Source organism: Denticeps clupeoides, chromosome 1 (assembly GCF_900700375.1).
Source record: "Denticeps clupeoides chromosome 1, fDenClu1.1, whole genome shotgun sequence".
Classification (NCBI taxonomy): domain Eukaryota; kingdom Metazoa; phylum Chordata; class Actinopteri; order Clupeiformes; family Denticipitidae; genus Denticeps; species Denticeps clupeoides.
Genome location: NC_041707.1, coordinates 37,590,312 through 37,609,728, shown reverse-complemented (window position 1 = coordinate 37,609,728; position 19,417 = coordinate 37,590,312). Strand labels below are relative to the sequence as shown.

Sequence of the window (19,417 nt, the reverse complement as noted above, 5' to 3'; positions counted from 1 at the left end):
AATCCCACCATAACGGATGGCTGCATGGCCAAAACCAAAGTGCAAATGCCCCGTCCATCACTGCAGATTTTCCTCTCCTGCTGCGACTGGGCGAACGAGCCCATTCACACCCCGTCCGCGTATTAAGAGTGTGGAACAGGCTGGGTTGATTTGCCTCCAGGCCAGCAGGGGGCACTGGAGACGGACAGACTCACCTTCTTGTCAATGATGCAAAGCTGCTCCGCAGGCAGGTAGTGGAAAGGGAAGACGAACCTCCAGTTGAAGTTGCCCTCCCCCCCCAGCGAGCGGTAGTGCACGTCGGTTTTCTGCTTGTTCCCCTCATGACCCTGCATCCAGCTGAGCAAAGGAGACGGACGTGATCAAATGGCCTTTTCTAATCGTCTCGGTGAGAGATGAACGTTCAGACGTACCCTTTCACATAAATGTCACTCATCTTCTCCCCAGTAACACTGACGTCGTCCAGGATGACATCGCTGGTGTTCCACACGATACACCGCAGGAAGAACCTGGAGAGAGGTGGGGGGCCGTTAGCAGAAGAAAGGAGTCCAGGTCACTGCAAGTAGATTTTCTTCCTTACTGTTTGGCTTTTCGAGGGATGATATTAAAAGGAGGACCTGGTGGTCCCAAGGACTTGGGGAACAGGTCCACCCAGAGCTGCACACGCCCCTGAGGAGGTTCAGGCAGACAAAAGCAATAACTGGGATCAAAAGCCTATTGCGACTGTGATGTTACCCTGTACCCTGCAAACAAGCGTGACAAACACATATGCTGACACGAAGGGAAGGGCTTGTTCACAGCCATCCTCAGGAATGAAAATTTTGCCCTTTGATTACTGTGGCACAAGGGGCAGTGGTGGCCTAGCGGTCAAGGAAGCGGCCCCGTAATCAGAAGGTTGCCACTGTCCCCACACACCGCTCCCCGGGCGCCCGTCAAGGTGCCCACTGCTCACCAAGGATGATGGTTAAAAGCAGAGGACACATTTCGTTGTGTCACCGTGTGCCGTGCTGTGTATCACAATGACAGTCACTTCACTTTTCCAAGTTCCTTCACAGCAGTACCCACAGCCATCGCTAACTGGGCGAACGTCTGTAATAATTCTGGGTGCCCACAGCTAGAAACGGGCAAATTATGAATAGCTATTAATAGTAATGCAGGTGAAAGGGGCACAGAGAAGATTCGGAGAAGTACCTGCTCAATATCGGGCTGCAGGGGGCTAAACAGCGGCCGGGCCTCCACATGCTCCGGCACCAGGCCCTGTCTGCGCAGGATGAAGAGCGCCAGTTGTTCCTGCAGGGGGCCCAGGTGAGGGTTCGGCGGCTTCGCCTCGTCTGCAGGCCACAGAAAAGCCAGACATGATGCATGGTGACGCGCCAGGAGCGCGCAAATCAGGCTGCCCCGAAAAAAAAGTGCTGGCTCGGCAGTCGAGCGCAGCGTTCGAGTGAATAAATGGCTCTTTCAGCGAATAAAGTCATCAATGAAACCGAGAGAAGCGCAGTCTTGCCAAGTGACCTTTTGAATTATTCCATTTATAGAGTGGGGGGCGAAGGGTGTTTATTCTCTTCGGCTCTCGTGATCCATTCACTTCACTGCTGTTGATCTAAGGAGAAATTTTCCTCCTTCCTTCAAAGTTTATGGTTTTCCTCGTGTCACGTCTCGCAGGGTCGGTAAGAGCGAGGGGGCGGGGGGAGAGTAAAGTGGGGAGAAGGAGAAGAAGATATACTCCCTGCACAGAAGTTGGACTTGATGCTCATCACCCCCTGCCCCCTCTCCCCAAATGCCTCCCACCTCAAAATGGCCACCTGACAATCGCTCAGACGGGAGGGTTACCGCGGTTACATGCAGAAACAAAGAGCAGCAGTATTCTGCCCAGGAGCTCAAGGCCGAGCGCGTTCGCCGCAGTATTGACCTTGGCTCTAGTGAGCTCGCGCTGGTGCACCGTAAATTTCGGGGTCTGACCTCGTGCATCGCACCGCAGAGGGGAGACTGTGTTGCCTGAGCCATAACCCCCCCCCCCCCCCCATAATGCACTGCTGCGTGGGTTATGTGTGACAAAGACCCCCCTCAGGCGGTTGATGGACTGATGAAAAGGAGGTTGTAGGAGGTCTTTTGGCAAACAAGTTCAATAAAACAGAGGAGCAGAACGTTGCTATGCTAACCGCTAACAATCGACAACAGCCACATGTTTCCCTCCAGCTTCGGATCAAACAGCCATCGAGCCATGGCTTGTGGGGACACCGTAGCGATGAGTGATATATTTGGTGTGAATTTACTGGGAAGTCGATTGTACTCGCGACTCCCACTCTGTTATTCTTCTCGCCGAGAAACAAGTCATCTTTTCCTTCTTTTATCGCCGGCCCGTGCAACGCCTCGTCAACCCCGCGCGCTTTGATAGGATGGGCGACACGGGGCCAAGATGTGAATGTGAATGTTTGCTCAAGGCCGCAGGCCGGTGCGCTCGCGGCTGGGCTTTAACGGTGGAAGATGTGATTGAGCGGGCCGGATTGGCCCCTTGCTGTGACTAATGTACTCCACCGCGATGCACTGCCACATTCCTGTCCCCAAAACGGGGACTCTGTCTGCTGGTTAACGTGAAAGAAACGTGCCAGTCACTGTGTTTACGGAGGTCTGTGAACTTCCTGACAGGACCTGTGCTCGAGAAGGCAAATTATCGTTGGGTTATGTGTGTGTGTCCTTGTCATCTTTCACTACATTAAACCCCTGTTGGGGCCCGATGTAATGAGGCATGTGGGAATATGAAAGAAAGTGAAGTGATTGTCACATGTGCACACAGTGAAATTTGTCTTCTGCATATAACCCATCACCCTGAGTGAGCAGTGGGCAGCCACGGCAGGCCGGTGCTTTGCTCAGTGGCACCTCAGTGGCACCTTGGCGGATCGGGATTTGAACTGGCAACCTTCTGATTACGGGGCCGCTTCCTTAACCTCCAGGCCACCACTGCCCCGTGTTGTGTATGGATCGCATGAAGATGTGGGTCACGGTTGTGTTGAGTTTAAAGTTCTGACGGGGTCAGACTTTGGTTGTAGAGGCACAAAATCACATTAAATGCCCTACAACCACAGAGACATGCTCAAGATTCTAACACAATTCTTTCACAATGGCTGAGTAGCTTATTTAAAAATGGCTCGGAAATGATGAAGAAGAGTTGCAACTTGATTTATTCAGTTGTCATATTATGTAGCTACCTTTAGTACAACCTAGTTTTTTGGTAAGGAACTAGACAGAACAGCACTTGAATGGACTGCTCTTCCATTTGGGCAATGGTGGCCTAGCGGGTAAGGAAATGGGCCCGTAATTGGTAATCTGCAAAGTGCCGTCCTCACACACTGCTCCACAGGCACCTTTCATGGCTGCCCTCTGCTCACATTTCGTTGTGTGTACTGTGTTCTGTGTATCAGAATGACAACCAATTCACTTTCACTTAGGTTATTGTACCCATGCACCTGGTGCACAAAGATGTTCCTCACGGGTTCGAATCCCACTTACTACCATTGTGTCCCTGAGCAAGACACTTAACCCTGAGTTGCTCCAGGGGGGGACTGTCCCTGTAACTACTGATTGTAATTCGCTCTGGATAAGGGCGTCTGATAAATGCTGTAAATGTAAATGTAAATGTAAATGAGAGACTGAATAGAGTTTCCTGACATCTGGAACGAATATCACAATCTTTTGATAACAGATACCATTTCACTTCTTACACCAAATGGACAGAGCTGTCACCCCAACTGGCCTTGACGTGGCTCCACAGGTTACTACACTGCAACGTAATGAAAGATCCAGACCAATGGTCCTGGCTGTCAGAGTTCACATTCGACTGTAGCATTACAGACCGGTGTGATCAGTGTCGAAGCGACCCACCCAGGTCCGAGGCTGTGTACTCGCGGCCTCTGAACAAAATACGGTCCTGGCTACAGACAGGCTGCCTGTAGTTCCTCCTCTCACAGAAGCACTGAAGCAGCTGGGTGGGTTTCAGCTGGTCCCTCCATTGGTTTACGCCCGAACTATAACACACAAACACACACACACACATACACATACACGTCACTGATCGTTACTGTTCAGTTTTTCAGGGGTCATTTCCAAAAGGAAGGATCTGGAATTTCCTGTCTAATTTCACATAAACGCACAGGACACTTACACAAGTAGATCAACTGAAAGATGTGTGTAAAGGTCTCACCATTTATACAGTGTGTGTAAAACAGTGCTGAAAGGGTGACTCACACACAGTAGGACTGTGGGAGGCCGCAGCGCCCCCCGTGGCGAGACAGGAAGCGGTTTTCCAGGTCAATGACGGTTTCTCCGATCTTCTCGTCCTTGGTCAGCAGGTCGTGGTCGTACAGTGCGATTTTCAGGTCTTTTTCCAGAGGCAGCGCACAGGTCAGTTCGAACATCCTGCGGCAGGGATGGAGTTGTTTCACCAAGTCACTCCCGTTCTCAGTCTTTCATCCATTCATCACTCACTAATTCAGTCACTCGCACCTTCGCTCTAAAAGACCCGCCCGTCCCTGTCAGCTCCATGTCTCAGGCCCCTTCATTCTACCCATCCGCCCCATAAGCTCTGATATCATTACCCTCACATTCACCCCCTCATTACCGTGTGTCCAGCGCCCCCTACTGGCAGAGCGGTCAGCGTACAGCACATGTAACAAGAGGGGTGTGGAGAAAAAAAGGCATAAAAACCTTCCGAACACAGGGTCCAGCGTGCAGGGGATGTAGTTCTCATGATCGCTGATGGATTTCTTCCCCAGTGAGATCTTCACATAGGGATCACACTGCACCAGAGGCAGGGAGAAGAACAGAAAAGTTACAGTTATATGTTTAAACATGTCTATATATGCAGCGCAAAACCATCCAAAAATGTCCCTGTTTGCACATAAAAACCTTTTCACCAAGTGTGGAAAAAAAACGGCCGTGCCTTCATTTCGTGAAATGTTCCATATCATAACGCTGACCCGAGAGAGTGACGGTGGGATGTGATTATGGCGTGTTCTTCAGTCACCATGGAAACCAGGGGTCCCGGCCCATGTCGGTGTGGGTTTGAAGCACTAAAATTTCATTTAGGGCCGGTTTCTATTCGCCAGGGATCTGCTGGGGTTTTATTTTTTACAACATAGAACAAAGTTCGGAAAAAGCTGTGGCAGGTCGTCCTGAATTCAATGTTTGTACCATGGCAGGGTGAGTTAACGCGGTACTTTAAACTGCAGACTGTGGTTGATATACACCTTGAAATAACCTTAGAAATAAGAGAGGAGAAACATTTACACCACAATTCTGGTTCCAAGCCGGACTTTTTCCACAATTAAATTTTTTTAATATCAGTCCTAGACCTCCAACTCTGAACAAGAATATTCTATTTCAGTCCATTTTGTGGAGGAATGGACACAGTGATCTGACGGAAGCTGTGGTCCAATATCAATCACTAAGTCCTGTGTGGTGGGGAAAAAATTGCTGAACAGAATCATTAAGACGCATTGTGTCGATGACTCTCTGGGCAATGGCAGCATGCAGAACGTACAGTCCCCGTTTATATCCATCCTATAAACAGTCAAGACAGAATCGGACTTCGTTCCCAAACTCATAAATCTGAGAGACGTATATAGTGGTCTGGATGAAACGTTCGGAAATCTCTTTTCTAGGTAATGCCCGTTGGCACGTCAGAACCTACCTTTCCATTGGCATCTTTAGGTTGGAGGTCGCAGGCCTGGATGATGTAGATGCGCACCAGACACTCCTCAATGCCGTTGGGGGGCAGCTGGTGAAACTGGCGAGGGGGAAAGGGCACCGAGGGGTCGTCAGGCAGTGGGTAGATTTTGAAAGAACCCTGAGGAGGGAGAACCCAGATAACATGTGTCACATCGACACACATTGTCTTAAAAAACGATTGCCAGCGTCCTGCAGACACATACCTTGCATCATCCATCATCTGAAGCTAAATAAAATTGTCTAAATGTCCTAAACTCAGTTGGTGCACAATTAAGTTTCTTTGCCAGCAAATTTCAAAGAACTGTATTTTGCACTATGCAACTGACTTCATTGCTATGTCCTGTGTAATCCTGTTTCTTTAAATAAAAAAATGATTGAGTACAGTAGTAGTGGGAGTAGCCTAGCCCTACGAACAGAAGACCCTAACTCCACTTACTGCCACATGGTGACACAACGAAAATGTGTCCTCTGCTATTAACCATCACCCTTGGTGAGCAGTGGGCAGCCATGACAGGCGCCCGGGGAGCAGAGTGTGGGGACGGTGCTTTGCTCAGTGGCACCTCAGTGGCACCTTGGCGGATCGGAATTCGAACCATTAACCCTTTTCCAGAGCGACTTCCAGAGCGACAGTAGTTACAGGGACAGTCCCCCCCTGGAGACAAGTGTCTTGCTCAGGGACACAATGGTAGTAAGCAGGACTTGAACCTGGGTCTTCTGCTTCATAAGCGAGTGTATTACCCACTAGGCTACTACCACCCTTGAACCGGCAACCTTAAGGGGCTGCTTTCTTAACCGCTAGGCCACCACTGCACCATTGTGTCCCTACACTCAACTCTGAGTTGTCTCCAGGCGGACTCTCCCTGTAACTACTGATGGAAGGTCCCTCTGGATACTTCCAATCAATGGATCCTTTAATCCTTCATCATCTGTGTGATTCAGATCCACATTTGATAATGAGGACTTCTACCTTGAACTCTCCAACAACAGAGGGATCTTCACTCTCATCCTGGGTCCGGCCACGGTAGAGCTTAAACGTATGGCAGAAGTCGGCCAGGTTCCCAAAGCCTGCCACCTTTTCCAGCTCAACGTCATAGACCTGGACAAAAGAAGAGAAGTGAAATGAGGAGCATTTCTGCAATTCTGCTCATGAGTCACTTTTCACTACAACGGGCCCACTGTTTCAGATGCCACCGCGGATTTACCTTTATTGCTTTCCAATCTGAAGAGTGGGCATCATGCAGGGCGTCCAAAAAGTATTCACAGCCCACCACATTTTCCACATTTTGTTATGCTACAGCCTTATGTCAAAATGGATTAAATTCATATTTTTACTCAGAATTCGACGCACAACACCACATAATGACAATGTGAAAAATGATTTTATTAAATATATTTAAAAAAAAAAAAAAAAAAGACACATGTAAGTAAATATTCACAGCCTGTGATGAGACAAAGATTGATCTCTTTGGTGCGAATGGCGGGCGTCACGTTTGGCGGAAACCAGGACCGCTCATCACCTACAATGAAGCATGGTGGCGGCTGCATCAAGCTGTGGGCATGCTTTTAAGCTGCAGGAACTGGGAGACTAGTCAGGATGGAGGGAAAGACTACTGCAGCGACGTACAGGGACGTCCTGGATGGCGTCCTACTGATTTCTCAGGTTTTTTTTTTTTTTTATAAATTTGCCTTAACCTCAAGTAAACTGTTTCTTCACATTGTCATTGTGGGGTGTTGTGTATTCTGAGAGATTTAATCCATTTTGGAATAATGCTGTTACATAACAAAATGTGGAAAAACGTACAAATGTACTAAAAAACCATAAACAGAGCACGACATTCTCAAGTTACCATGACATTTACAGACTGAATAAAAAGCGCAAAATGGGCCTCCATTAGAGGAAAACGAACGATTCTGAGTGCCACAACTCCCCGAATGGAACAGGCCAGGGCCGTATGGGAGATGGTGTGAGGCTGGCGGTGCACTGCGAACGAAGCCAAATAAACACCCAGTCCCCAAGATAAACCGCGCTCGGGCTCTGAACCCGGCCCGAAGAGCTGCAGTCGCCCCGGCTCTCCCCAGTTGACAGATCGCTCGAAAGGCGATCTCAGCGTTCCATCTGCCCGAGGGAATCATCTGTGTCACCGACGTGCTGGCGACAGGCGGCCCTCGACATGGCAACCATTAGCCATTAACTATCGACTATCAACACCTCCCTCTCCTTCGCACACACGTACAGGCGCTGCCAAGGAGCCATCATGTTTTCCACAAATGGAACACGGTGGCCCAGAGCTGCTCAGTCGTGTTGGACAGAAGTCAGGCGATCTCAGGTCTCGCGAAAAGGTTGGAAAGAGTAGGTCAGCGGTGACGCAGAGCGACTCTCACGCATCACGGCCATCAGAGACAGGCAAGGCGGGGTTTTTTGGGGGTTTTTTTTTTTTGAAGGGGGGGTCAAATTTGCCGCGTCCGTCAATACCCTTGTGACACTGCCGACATGAATTCATCAGAAAAGTTGGAACCTGGAGGGTGGTGGTGGCAGCCCGTGTGAAATGGGGCGGGAAACGGCAACTTTCAAACTTTCACGTGTGTCTGGAGGGAGCTCCAATCATGGACAGAACATGTTTCTAGTAAACGTATAATGTAGTAATAAAAAGTGTAACTCGATTGATAATATAGTCAGTCCTCTATAGTAGACACGATAAACAGGAATTCAGTGTCATTCTGGCTCAATTGAACAAATAATCCATAATTTCATTAATTTACTGCCAATTTTTTGGAGGTCTGTATCTCTGCAGTGATAGAGACACCTGAAAAAAAAAATCAAATATGCATTTATTCACTTAAAAAATGGGCCCCTGACCAGTTAAGTTAAGTCACCACGTTTCATGACTTCATCAAAATTTAAATTTTGTTGAATTTGAGCAATTTTTGTTCTGTGTAAGTCTTCATTGGCCAAGAAGCACCTGACCGGTAGTAAGTGGTTAATGTAGTGCAGCAGTTTTTGCCGATGTTGATATGATCCCAACATGTCTGGCTGAGGCACCTTACCTGCAAGATGTCGAGGCCTTTCTCCAGATACATGCCGCACTTGTTGCTCTCACCCGTGGAGGCGTAAAACTTACTCCACCAGTCCATAAACTCATCCTCCTGCAAAAAAAAAAAAAAAAAAAATCTTTCAAAATGTTTATTCAGAACGCATCGGAGGTCAGAGAACTGTGTCACGTGACTCGGAGCTGAGAACAGAAGTTTTTTCCTCAAAAGACAACTTACCCACTGCATCATCTATGCCCAGCATGTTGGCCATCAGAACCAAATAGTGAAAAAGGAGACATTAGGATCAATAATACAGTGGAAGCCCAAGAAGAAAAGAAGAAAATGAAACAGGCATTCATCAGGATGACTGTGACACCATCTCAGACCACTACCACCCAAGTAGGGGGCAAATTTACATCCCGCCGCACACAAAGGCATCAAAACAAGTGGCATCAATTTAAATGGTCCATTGCTGGAGCAGCTCCAACCACAGCGCCAAAGAGTCCCATTGCGTTTTTGTGATTAAGTGACGTGATTGTCATTGTGATACACAGCACAGCACACGGTGACACAACAAATGTGTCCCGGCGGATCGGGATTCGAACCGGCAACCTTCAGTGGTGGCCTAGCGGACAATGCAATTCGCTGATGAGTACATTTGAACTCTTACTGATATTGTAGACCTGAAGTGAACTTGTCCAACACTGTGTCATTATAAATGACATTTTGCCAACCTGGACCACCATATTGCAGTGGTCTTTTTGTAGAGTCCTCACACACATAATTGAAACAGCTGGACACCTTTACAGTTGTAATAAAAGTGACATTTTTTGGTCATTAGTCAAGCTGGTGTGTTAACCCAGCCACTAGGGACACATGTGACAGTGTTGGGCGTGGATTAACTCGGAAGCAGAGTCCGTGGTGGTGAAAGTGAAGTGATTGTCATTGTGAAACACTGCAGCACAGCACACGGTGACACAACGAAATGTGTCCTCTGCTTTTGACCATCACCCTTGGTGAGCAGTGGGCAGCCATGACAGGCGCCCGGGGAGCAGTGTGTGGGGACGGTGCTTTGCTCAGTGGCACCTCAGTGGCAAATTGGCGGCTCGGGATCGGAACCAGCAACCTCCTGATTACGGGGCCGCTTCTGCCCCACCACTTTACGTTGTAAAGGTGCTGTTTTGTAATAGTAGACACACTCCATTCTATGAGTGCACACTCTGCAACCTCATTCCTGAAAACACACATGTCCCCACATTCAGACATTCAGACCTTAGAGGATCATAAAAAGAATAAAAAAAAAACAGGATGATACCGGATAAAAATGCAAAAAAATAAACTTGAGTGTGTGTGTGTGTGTGTCTAAAACCTCTTGACTCTCTCACACACTGTGTCCGCCCACACACACAGTCGGTTCCAGGGCCTTCAAAGTTCTTCGGAGAACAGAGTTCTGTGTTCTCTTAACTTTTTTTTTTTTAAGCAACTAGGGAAAAAGCAGGAGAATTAGATTTTTATTTATTTTTGGCAACTGCACAACTGTTCTGGGACACGTGTCTGGGCCTCGGTCCCTGATGTTGGTGGGTTTACGTGGTGTGTGTGTGTGTGTGTGTGTGTGGCACCGCTGCAGCGCCAGGGAAGGGCTTGTAGGAGCGTAGCTTCAGGTTTACAGTGAGACTGGCCTGGATTCGACAACTGGAGGCTTAAATAGAACACACACAAAGGGACGCAGGAGAAAGAAAGAGAGCGAGAGAGACTGTTCCCTTTGTTAAGGTTTCGATGGTTGGAGTACATTTTGGCATTCAAAATTCTTGTTACATATCATATTTGATAGATTTACCATACGTCTTCATATGAAGTGAAAAGTGAAATGGTTGTCACTGTGAAAAACTGCAGTGCAGCATGTGTCCTCTGCTTTTAACCATCGCCCTTGGTGAGCAGTGAGCAGCCATGACAGGAGCCCGGGGAGCAGTGTGTGGGGACGGTGGCACCTTGGCGGTTCGGGATTCGAACCCGCAACCTTCCAATCACTGGTCTGCTGCCTTACCCGCTAGGCCACAACTGCCCCTCATATGTCCTCTAACTGTGTGTGCTTATGTGAAATGCATGATGCTTCCGTGAATTTAAACATATGACGAGGCTTATTAATGGACCGTGGTTGTGTGTGTGTGACACGTGCCAGTCTCTGTGTGTCTGATTATTATGGGATATACTCATTAAACTGAGATTAAGATGTCATTCAAAGAATCTGACAACCATGAATGCGCTATACACACACACACACGCACACACACATACATATACATATACACACAAACACATATATATACAGTACAGTACAGTACAATACACTGAAGGCATCAAAACTATGAACATGTTTTATATTCTAGTTTCTTTGCTCTGATTACTGCTTTGCACACTCTTGGCATTCTCTCGATGAGCTTCAAGAGGTCGTCACCTGAAATGCTTTTCCAACAGTCTTGAAGGAGTTCCCAGAGGTGTTTAGCACTTGTTGGTCCAGCTCACCCCAAACCATCTGGATTGGGTTCAGGTCCGGTGACTGTGGAGGTCAGGTCTCCACTTTTTGTTAAGTTCATAACTCCACATGTGTTCATTCATAGTTTTGATGCCTTCAGTGAGAATCTACCAACGTAAATGGTCATGAAAATAAAGAAAACACATTGAAACTTTTGGCCTGTACTGTATACATATACATATAGGGCTTTTATGTGTGGTGTGTTTGTGTGTGGACACGTGTGTCATAATGGAAAGAGATTAAAACACTTTAGGCTCCCAAACACATACGAAGACTGCTAGTAGCCGTTCGCAGTCCTGTGAGGTGTGTGTACAGTACAAGCGGCCGGCCAAACGTAGAGAGTGTGAGTGTGTGAAATCTGGAGGGACGGAGTCGGCCGGCCGGCCTGCCAGTCTCGCCGTGCCAGTTCCCTTCTGCCAGGCTAGAGAGGCAGGGCCGGGCACAATGGCGGCGCGCCGGTTGAGAGGAGTCAGCGGTGTGCCTTGGTCTCTTCCCAAAAGCCATTCATGTGGAACCAGGCTGGCACCGCCCTCGTTTCTCAGTAAAGGTTACTACAGGACGCTTTGCACATTAGCTCCAGGGCACTTATAAAGGGAGGAACACACAAAACAGATTGTTCTGGAGAACGTGAAGCAATGAAGGAAGGCGGCTCGGCGTGTTTATTTTTCTTCAAATGGACGTAGTGCGTAGTTACAGTAAGTAATAAATCAGATTAAAGCTCTGCGGCCGTCTTTAAACCGGAGAGACGTCTTTTCTTTTTCTGTTTTAAGCGCCCCAGCATTCCCCACGCGGCGGCTTGACTGACAAGTCATTCGCTGAACATAAACAAACAATCCTCAAAACGACCTCAGGAATCTGTGACACGGGGTCTTGGAAGCGCCGGCTGGAATTCTGGTGCAGGTTGAATTCCAGGCAGGCAGGGCCGCCGATAAACCCACACTCCACGGTGGTGGAAAGTGTATCGCGGCGACGCGCTGCATTTTTGTGTGTGCGGCTTGCAGCAGCGTTACACAATTTGGAATAAAACGGATCCCACATTGGGGTGCGTGGAAAAAAAAAATGATGCAAAAATAATCAGAGGGGTTTTCGATGAATGGGAGGAAAACCAAGGTATGTCCTCTGTCATCGCACTGAACAAGATGTTTGTGCCACGTAGTGACCCGGCATCTGACCTCAAACCCGTGCCCCATCACCTGTGCGCCTTTTTGAATTTCGCCATATTTGAAACAGATATGAATCATTTTGTAGGAATCAGACCTTTAAAACGAACTTAATGTTAACGTTTTAATGTTTGCATTGAATCTGGAAACCTTAATGTGTTACTTTGCTCACATTTTACATTTACTGCGACTTACACTCAGTAGTTACGGGGACAGTCCCCCCCCTGGAGACACTCGGGGTTAAGTGTCTTGCTCAGGGACACGAAGGTAGCAAGTGGGGGTTTGAACTTGGGTCTTCTGGTTCATAGGCGAGTGTGTGAGTAACCCACTTCGCTACTACCACCCCACTCTGTAATAACATTTACTTGTTATTACATTTACATTTACAGCATTTATCAGACGCTTTTATCCAGAGCGACTTACAATCAGTAGTTACAGGGACAGTCCCCCCCTGGAGCAACTTAGGGTAAAGTGTCTTGTTCAGGGACACAATGGTAGTAAGTGGGATTTGAACCTGTGACTCTGTAGTCTTCGGGTTCATAGGCAAGTGTGTTACCTCCTAGGCTACTACCATCCCATAAAGGTCACTATTGAAGGTTTCCAGATGAATCACAAGTATCAGAAATCAGTGCGTTTCAGGGGACAAAGCCATGCAAACGGGTTCTAGAGGCCTTGAGGGGTTCAACCATATCCCTCGCCAACTATAACAGGCCATTCAGCAAGCATCTTCCGTTAATTGTCACTGGTCTAATTAGTCACCAGACCTCGCCATTTTTACGGATGACTATTTGTGTCGTGGATGGCAGGTCTACAAAAGTGTGTGTGTGTGTGTGTGTGTGTCTGAGGGAGAGAGAGAGATAGAGAGAGAGAAGAGGACTGGGCAAGAACAAGTTCCCCATCTCTCACTGCAGCGCTGCCAGCCAGACGGAGGCTTAAACAACTTCTACCCCGGCAGCTTAAGCATCACGGCGACTCGCAGTCACTGGCTCGCGCTCAAATTCACGCTGAACCGCAAACTTGGACATTTCTCCTCGCTCGCTCTCGCTCTCAAGCAGAGAGTTTTGGATGTCATTTATGAGCCAGAAAAGTGGAAAACTCATCTGCGCCTCTGCGCCCCTGGAATGTCTGGAGGGCTGCGTGTGCGGGGTCACCGCAATTTCACACACCTCAGCCAAAGTGTCACACCGAGACACTAACGTCTGTTTTACTGCGGGCCGGTCAGCGAAGAATCTGCTCCAATCAACCGACTGGCAGCTGCAGTGACACACTGTGTGTGTGTGTGTGTGTGTGTGTGAGAGAGAGAGACATAAACAGAAGTACAGAGTGTGTGTATGAAAGAAATGAGAAAATGCGAAAGAATGATGTATGTGTATATGTCATTTTTCGTATGAAACTAGTTGTATATGTGTGTGTACATATGGAAATGTGCAAGAAAAGACTAAACGGCATTGGGTGCATGCGTCTGGGTGACTGTTATTCGCTTGGTGCATTCGCTGCAGAGATATCGCTAGGGTCCTCACAGAGGCGTTAAAGTGGAACACGTCTGTTCGTATTTGCACACGTAAAACGCTCGTTTTACACCGGAAAACGCGTGTATGTTCGGCTCTGTCTCGAAGCGGGGTAGAGGCGGACCATATAGCGCCAGGAACACAGGGCTGAGCCGGAGATTCAGTTCTCGTCATGGGAAGGAATACACACACACACACACACACACACACACTCTTTCATTCTGACCCCTCTCTATCTTTTTTCTATCTTTCATGTCTCTCTTTATTTCTGGAGACTGGGGTGAGGGGGGGTCAGAACATTGTCCCCTGGCACTTGTAAAGTCTGAATTTTTTAACATTTAATAAGAGGAAAACCGATTAAATGCGCTCCTTTTTTTTTTTTTTTTTCTTCTTCTAATTTTTTCTATGTCTCTGCCCCCTCTCCCCGCTCATTCCGTTCCTGACGTCTGGCTTCAGGGATGCTCTTCGGGAATCTTTTAACGACCCTGTTTACGTTGGCCCTGCCGGGAGAGAAAAATTGGCTTTTTTGATCATCTGGTTTGAATATTTTCTAATAAAATAAATATCTCTGTTTGCAGAAAGCGAAACCTCCGCGTCTTGGCGGGCGGAGGCCGTCCGGCAGCGCTCCGTTTGGAGCGTGCTATAAACATGCGGGTATCAAAGCCTCTGCGTGGAGGCCAAGAGCACCACAACATGGCGCTGGGGCTGCGGCAACGCCATCAAATGACACTGTCCCCGCAGAGTTTGACCGCCAACTCCCAATACACACACACACACAGATTCTGATAGCAATTGCAATGAAAGCGGAAAAAAAAAAAAGGGGGGGGGGGGGGGGGGGGACTCTATTAGTCCTGTGGTCCCTAACCCAAAACAGCATAAACCCCTCAACCCAACTGTGAAGCGTTACAAAGGAGGCTTTATGGAGCTGGAACAAATGAGAAAGCAAATTCGCTTTTCTGCAGCAATGCTGCGCTTTTCCGTCGGGGGACTGTGGGTCCGTCCAGCAGAGTGCGATGGGGAAGGAGAGGAGGAGATATGAATAGAGAACGTTAGGATCTTTAGTTTTATCAGTTTTGCCGGAAATGGATGTGAAGAGTGTGGTATTTTCTGGAGAGCAGGTCACCGGGACTGATGCATTATACTGATGCAATAAGAACATTTCCAGTTGATTAGCGATATATGTGTGCATGAAAAAAAAAAAAAAAAAACGTTGTGGAGGCTTATCGGTATGAAAGTTAAAGTGAAGCGATTGTCATTGCGAAACACTGCAGCCCAGCACACTGTGACACAACGAAATGTGTCCTCTGCTTTTAACCATCTCCCTCGGTGAGCAGTGAAAGTCGCACGGGGAGCAGTGTGTGGTGACGGCGCTTTGCTCAGCGGCGGACCGGGATTCGAACCGGCAACCTTCTGATGATTGTGAATATGCAAATGAGTTGTCCGTGAGCAAGATAACTCAGTTTGAAATTAATTCAGCTAATTGAGCTCATTTTAAATGTCTAATTTACCCTTTTGGCATTGGACCAGTTGCATCGTAGCATATGTAAATATAATAAGGTCGACACACACAAACACACACACACACACAGTCCTGTGAGCAATCCGGAGAGTGTTTAGTTATAAGCCACAGCTTACCACAGTCGGCTGGTGGAACAGTGTCAGGAGCCGCACTCTTTATCTTCCTGCCCCCTCTCTCTCCACCTCTAGACAGAACACACAAACACCCCACCCCCCCAGCTCCACTGCTTCCATCTGCTTCCATGCCCCGACCGTCGACAGGAAGGGCGGTGTGATCAGGTCTGGCCCGTTTGACCCCCACGCTGGGGACACGTGGCACGGCGAGATGGAGGACTGGGAGGGCTCGCATGGCAGCGGTTGCAGACTCTTCATCAATCCTGCTGACTTGTGGGTGGCGAGCGCAGGGGCCGAATCTCCGTGCGGTGGGTTGGGGCTGCTCCCCCAGACCCTACGTCAGCCAGATACACTGCGCTCATCCCCACAGCAACCAGACGCACCACAGCGAGACTGATGCGTGATGTGACAGCGGGCATTAGCAACTGTATACCGAGCCATGGCTGCAGAACTGCTGTGTGTGTGTGAGTGTGTGTGTGTGTGTGTGTGTGTGTGGACAGACAGCCTAGACAGACTAGATGGTGTCACAGTATCAGATGTTACATGGCATGCATGTTAGTGCAAGCATTTGAACTAGAGCCATTTTATTCCACTTTGGGCTATATTTCAGTGTTGCTAAATAAGACAGACTATCTGGTTTTACATATTTAACTTTAAAAAGCAAGCAAAAGAATGCCAATTGAGTAAAAAAAAAAACACTCTCCTAGTTACAGAAAACTATGGACTAGAAGCATTATTTAGCTCTATTAAAATATAACCCTTTCTGGAATAAAAAAAAACACATTCTTATAAAAAGAGTAATCAGTAGCAGTCATTCATACGTACATTTAGACTGGAGTGAGAAGATGAGATATTAATAATGGCAGAACAGGCTCCATCTGTGAGCTACAAATCAGAAGGATTAGCAGGTTAGGGCTGGACAACATGTCTCATATTAGATCTGAAAAGACAGTAATGACGGGTTTTAAAGGAAAGCTTGGGTCTGAAATTTGTTCGTATCCTGAGAAATGCTTTGTATAAGTCCATTGTAGAATCTGAAGATCCAGGACTTTTTAGTAAAGTAAATGAAAAGTAAAGATGGTGGAGGACATATAAGGTACATACAAAACTCAAAAATAAAAAGTTTGTAATTCACTGCGGGGTTGCTAGATGGCATTCTGTCCTGTACATTGTTCCTTTAAACATATGGACAATTGGACAAATCAAACGGGACAGCTGTCTTAAGAACACCTCAAGACTTTTAGTAAAGCTACGTCCACGCCCAGATTCAAAACCAGACATAGGCCAAGTTCTTTTGTGTCTTTTGCAATGGATGATGTCAACAATGCATTGCAAAGACAGTTTATGGTGTTGGTATGGCATATATACGGATAAACAATGGACAAGTGATTGGACAAGTCAAAGTGGTTAAGCAGAAATTCAAATCAAATTTTAAAAAAGGGAATAAAACCTACTCTTGTTAATCACGGCGAACGCGTGTAGGACAGAGTGAGCTTCCACCACACCTCTCCTGACATCGCCCTGCCCTTACGAGCCCTCGCTCTGTGCCACAAACGCGAAGGCTAATTAGCGACAGACGAGACCCACTCGCAAACACCCACCCACCCACGCCTACTGCCACTAAATCAAACCACTTGCTGCACTTTGTGAGTCACGCCCCATAAACATGTCAAACTAACGGTAGAGCGACCGAGGCGAAGTTTACTTAGCAAAACAAACAATAGTTAGAGAAAAATAATGAAATTCTTAAAGGACGTCCCCAGCGGACGGCCTGTAAATCAACAACAAGGCCCAAGCGCGGGAGCTTTACGGAAATGGAACAATACCGTCGTAAAAACGACCCACAAATCACAGCCGAGCAGATGCAACCAGCAGGACCTCGTTTCAACTCTGAAAGACCGTCTTCATGCGATCCTCGCCTCTGGACCCTTGCCACCCCAAACACTACGCACAACTACGCCGACACTGCGCCGTCATCTCGTGACTCTGCCATGGCGAGATCACGGTAAGTGCAGGCCTCCACGGTTTCTAACGATCAGAGGCCGTGCCAGGTCGAAGAGACGAACCCCTGCCCGGCTGTGACTGGTTTCACCAGCGGGTCTCACCGACAGTGACGGACAGGACATGGTGGCACATGCATCACTGCCCACCAGGAGCTAAGGCACCTGCGAACTCAAGAGACACCAAGCAAAACATTTAAAACCTGGAATTTGAAAAGAGAATTTTCCAGGTCTTGAAAAGTTCTGGAATGTTAAATAAAGATATAAAGTCATGGAAACGGAATTTAAATCTGATTGACACATGAATGTATAACGAAGTACTTCCATATTCCAGCCCTCCTAAAGTAAACTATAACAACGTAAAGTGTAATATACTCCCGGTTTCTGCATACTGAACACTGAAATTGCAGATGCTCGTATTCCCCGGCACCGCGCGACGGTGCCTGACCGCTCACCTACACTACACCGTGTTTAACCCCCTTGTTACACACATCTGAACATGCAACATTTCGCCATTTACATCCGACCGTTCGTTTCCGTTGCCTCTTAATCCAGCACTCGCAAAGCTGGCTGGTGCAGTCAGGATGGCCTGTGATCCTGAAAAACCACCGATATTTGATCAAGATCGTATTTAAGTTAATCTTTTCAGGGTTGTCATAAATTTAGTTTAACAATATTTTGGTAAATTTCAACTTGCACAGAAATTTCAGAGACCACATGGTCATGAAAATTTAAGTCATGGAAAAGTCATGAAAATTCTTTTGTCTGAGAGGGGACATCGGGGACATACTGATCCAGCCATGGTGGCAGGACGTTAATGCGTCTTTTAGTTTTATACACCCCCTTGTCTAGGTCACAGTTCATTCACTGCAATTCACACTTAGCCGGTAATAGCTGGACACAAACGGTGGTAATGGTGAACGCCATGGTATAATTTCTAAATAAGCTACAAATACCGTACTGTGAGCAGGACAGAAAAGCAACTTGCATTTCAAGATCTAAAGGTCTAAATGCCTTCTATGACGAGTGTGTGGAGGAAGGGCACAGTCGCACAGACATCTGACTGACAATATTCTTCTAGTTTGAAAGACCGTGTCTGCTTGACCATCTATGGTGCCAATTTCCCGCTTATTGTCCCGCTGTGTTCCGGAGGTTCTCATTGGGACACGACCACCATGAGGCCCCTGACTGAGAGCCCCTTTCCTCCAGCGGTGACCCTTAACGGAGGGGAACTGATGAGGAGAGGGGTGGATAGAGTGGAGCAGGCTCTCGTGGCGCCTGTGGTGAGCGGGCGGGGTGGTGGTGAGTCGAGGGTGGGTGTGCAGGGTTCCATGGCGGTGGGGAGGGGGGTACGGTTGCCCACAATGCTCTGCCACATCAGAGAGAGGCCTGAAGCCTCAGAGTGCCTTCTGCAACTTAGTGCTAGGGCATTATACAGTATATACAAAAGAAAGAGAACACACACACACACACACACACACACACACAGGCGTTCTAGAGAAGAACAGCTAATTAGGACCAGGCATGCCGCTGTGTCCCTCTTTGGGACTGCGGTTCTATGTTATTACATATTACAGTAAATTCACGGTAATTCACGGTAAACTGTATCACTGTTTGTCCACGCTAGGGCCACCGTACCCCCCACACCCCTCCAATTACCCCCAGGGGGTCAGAGGTGGAAACACAATAGGAGGCCCCAAAATGCAGGGCATCAAAGTCAGGGACTTTCTCGAAAATGTGGCGCTCAGAGGGACATTTAACCCCCTCCACATCATCAGCTACTCCCCAAAGCCATCAAATTCCTGTTTGTTTTCTCCAATGTTATTTTTGGCC

At 47.7% G+C, this 19,417-nt stretch overlaps 1 protein-coding gene across 12 annotated transcripts in view; it reads right to left on the bottom strand.

Annotated features, from left to right (window-relative positions):
- Window positions 1–19,417, bottom strand: part of dysf (dysferlin, limb girdle muscular dystrophy 2B (autosomal recessive)) — a 57,814-nt gene that overhangs the window by 4,453 nt on the left and 33,944 nt on the right. For 8 of the 12 annotated variants that reach the window (XM_029000392.1, XM_029000878.1, XM_029000800.1 and 5 more), the window contains 12 exons: window positions 16,410–16,469; window positions 8,989–9,000; window positions 8,767–8,865; window positions 6,689–6,817; window positions 5,684–5,839; window positions 4,699–4,790; window positions 4,240–4,410; window positions 3,877–4,019; window positions 1,189–1,328; window positions 578–666; window positions 411–506; window positions 195–336 (listed from right to left, as the gene is read on the bottom strand). In XM_029000392.1, coding sequence (XP_028856225.1) covers window positions 195–336; window positions 411–506; window positions 578–666; window positions 1,189–1,328; window positions 3,877–4,019; window positions 4,240–4,410; window positions 4,699–4,790; window positions 5,684–5,839; window positions 6,689–6,817; window positions 8,767–8,865; window positions 8,989–9,000; window positions 16,410–16,469 — 1,329 coding nt within the window. The remainder of the gene's footprint in view (window positions 1–194; window positions 337–410; window positions 507–577; window positions 667–1,188; window positions 1,329–3,876; window positions 4,020–4,239; window positions 4,411–4,698; window positions 4,791–5,683; window positions 5,840–6,688; window positions 6,818–8,766; window positions 8,866–8,988; window positions 9,001–16,409; window positions 16,470–19,417) is intronic. The other 4 variants (XM_029000948.1, XM_029001114.1, XM_029000716.1 and 1 more) reach the window with 1 other exon arrangement.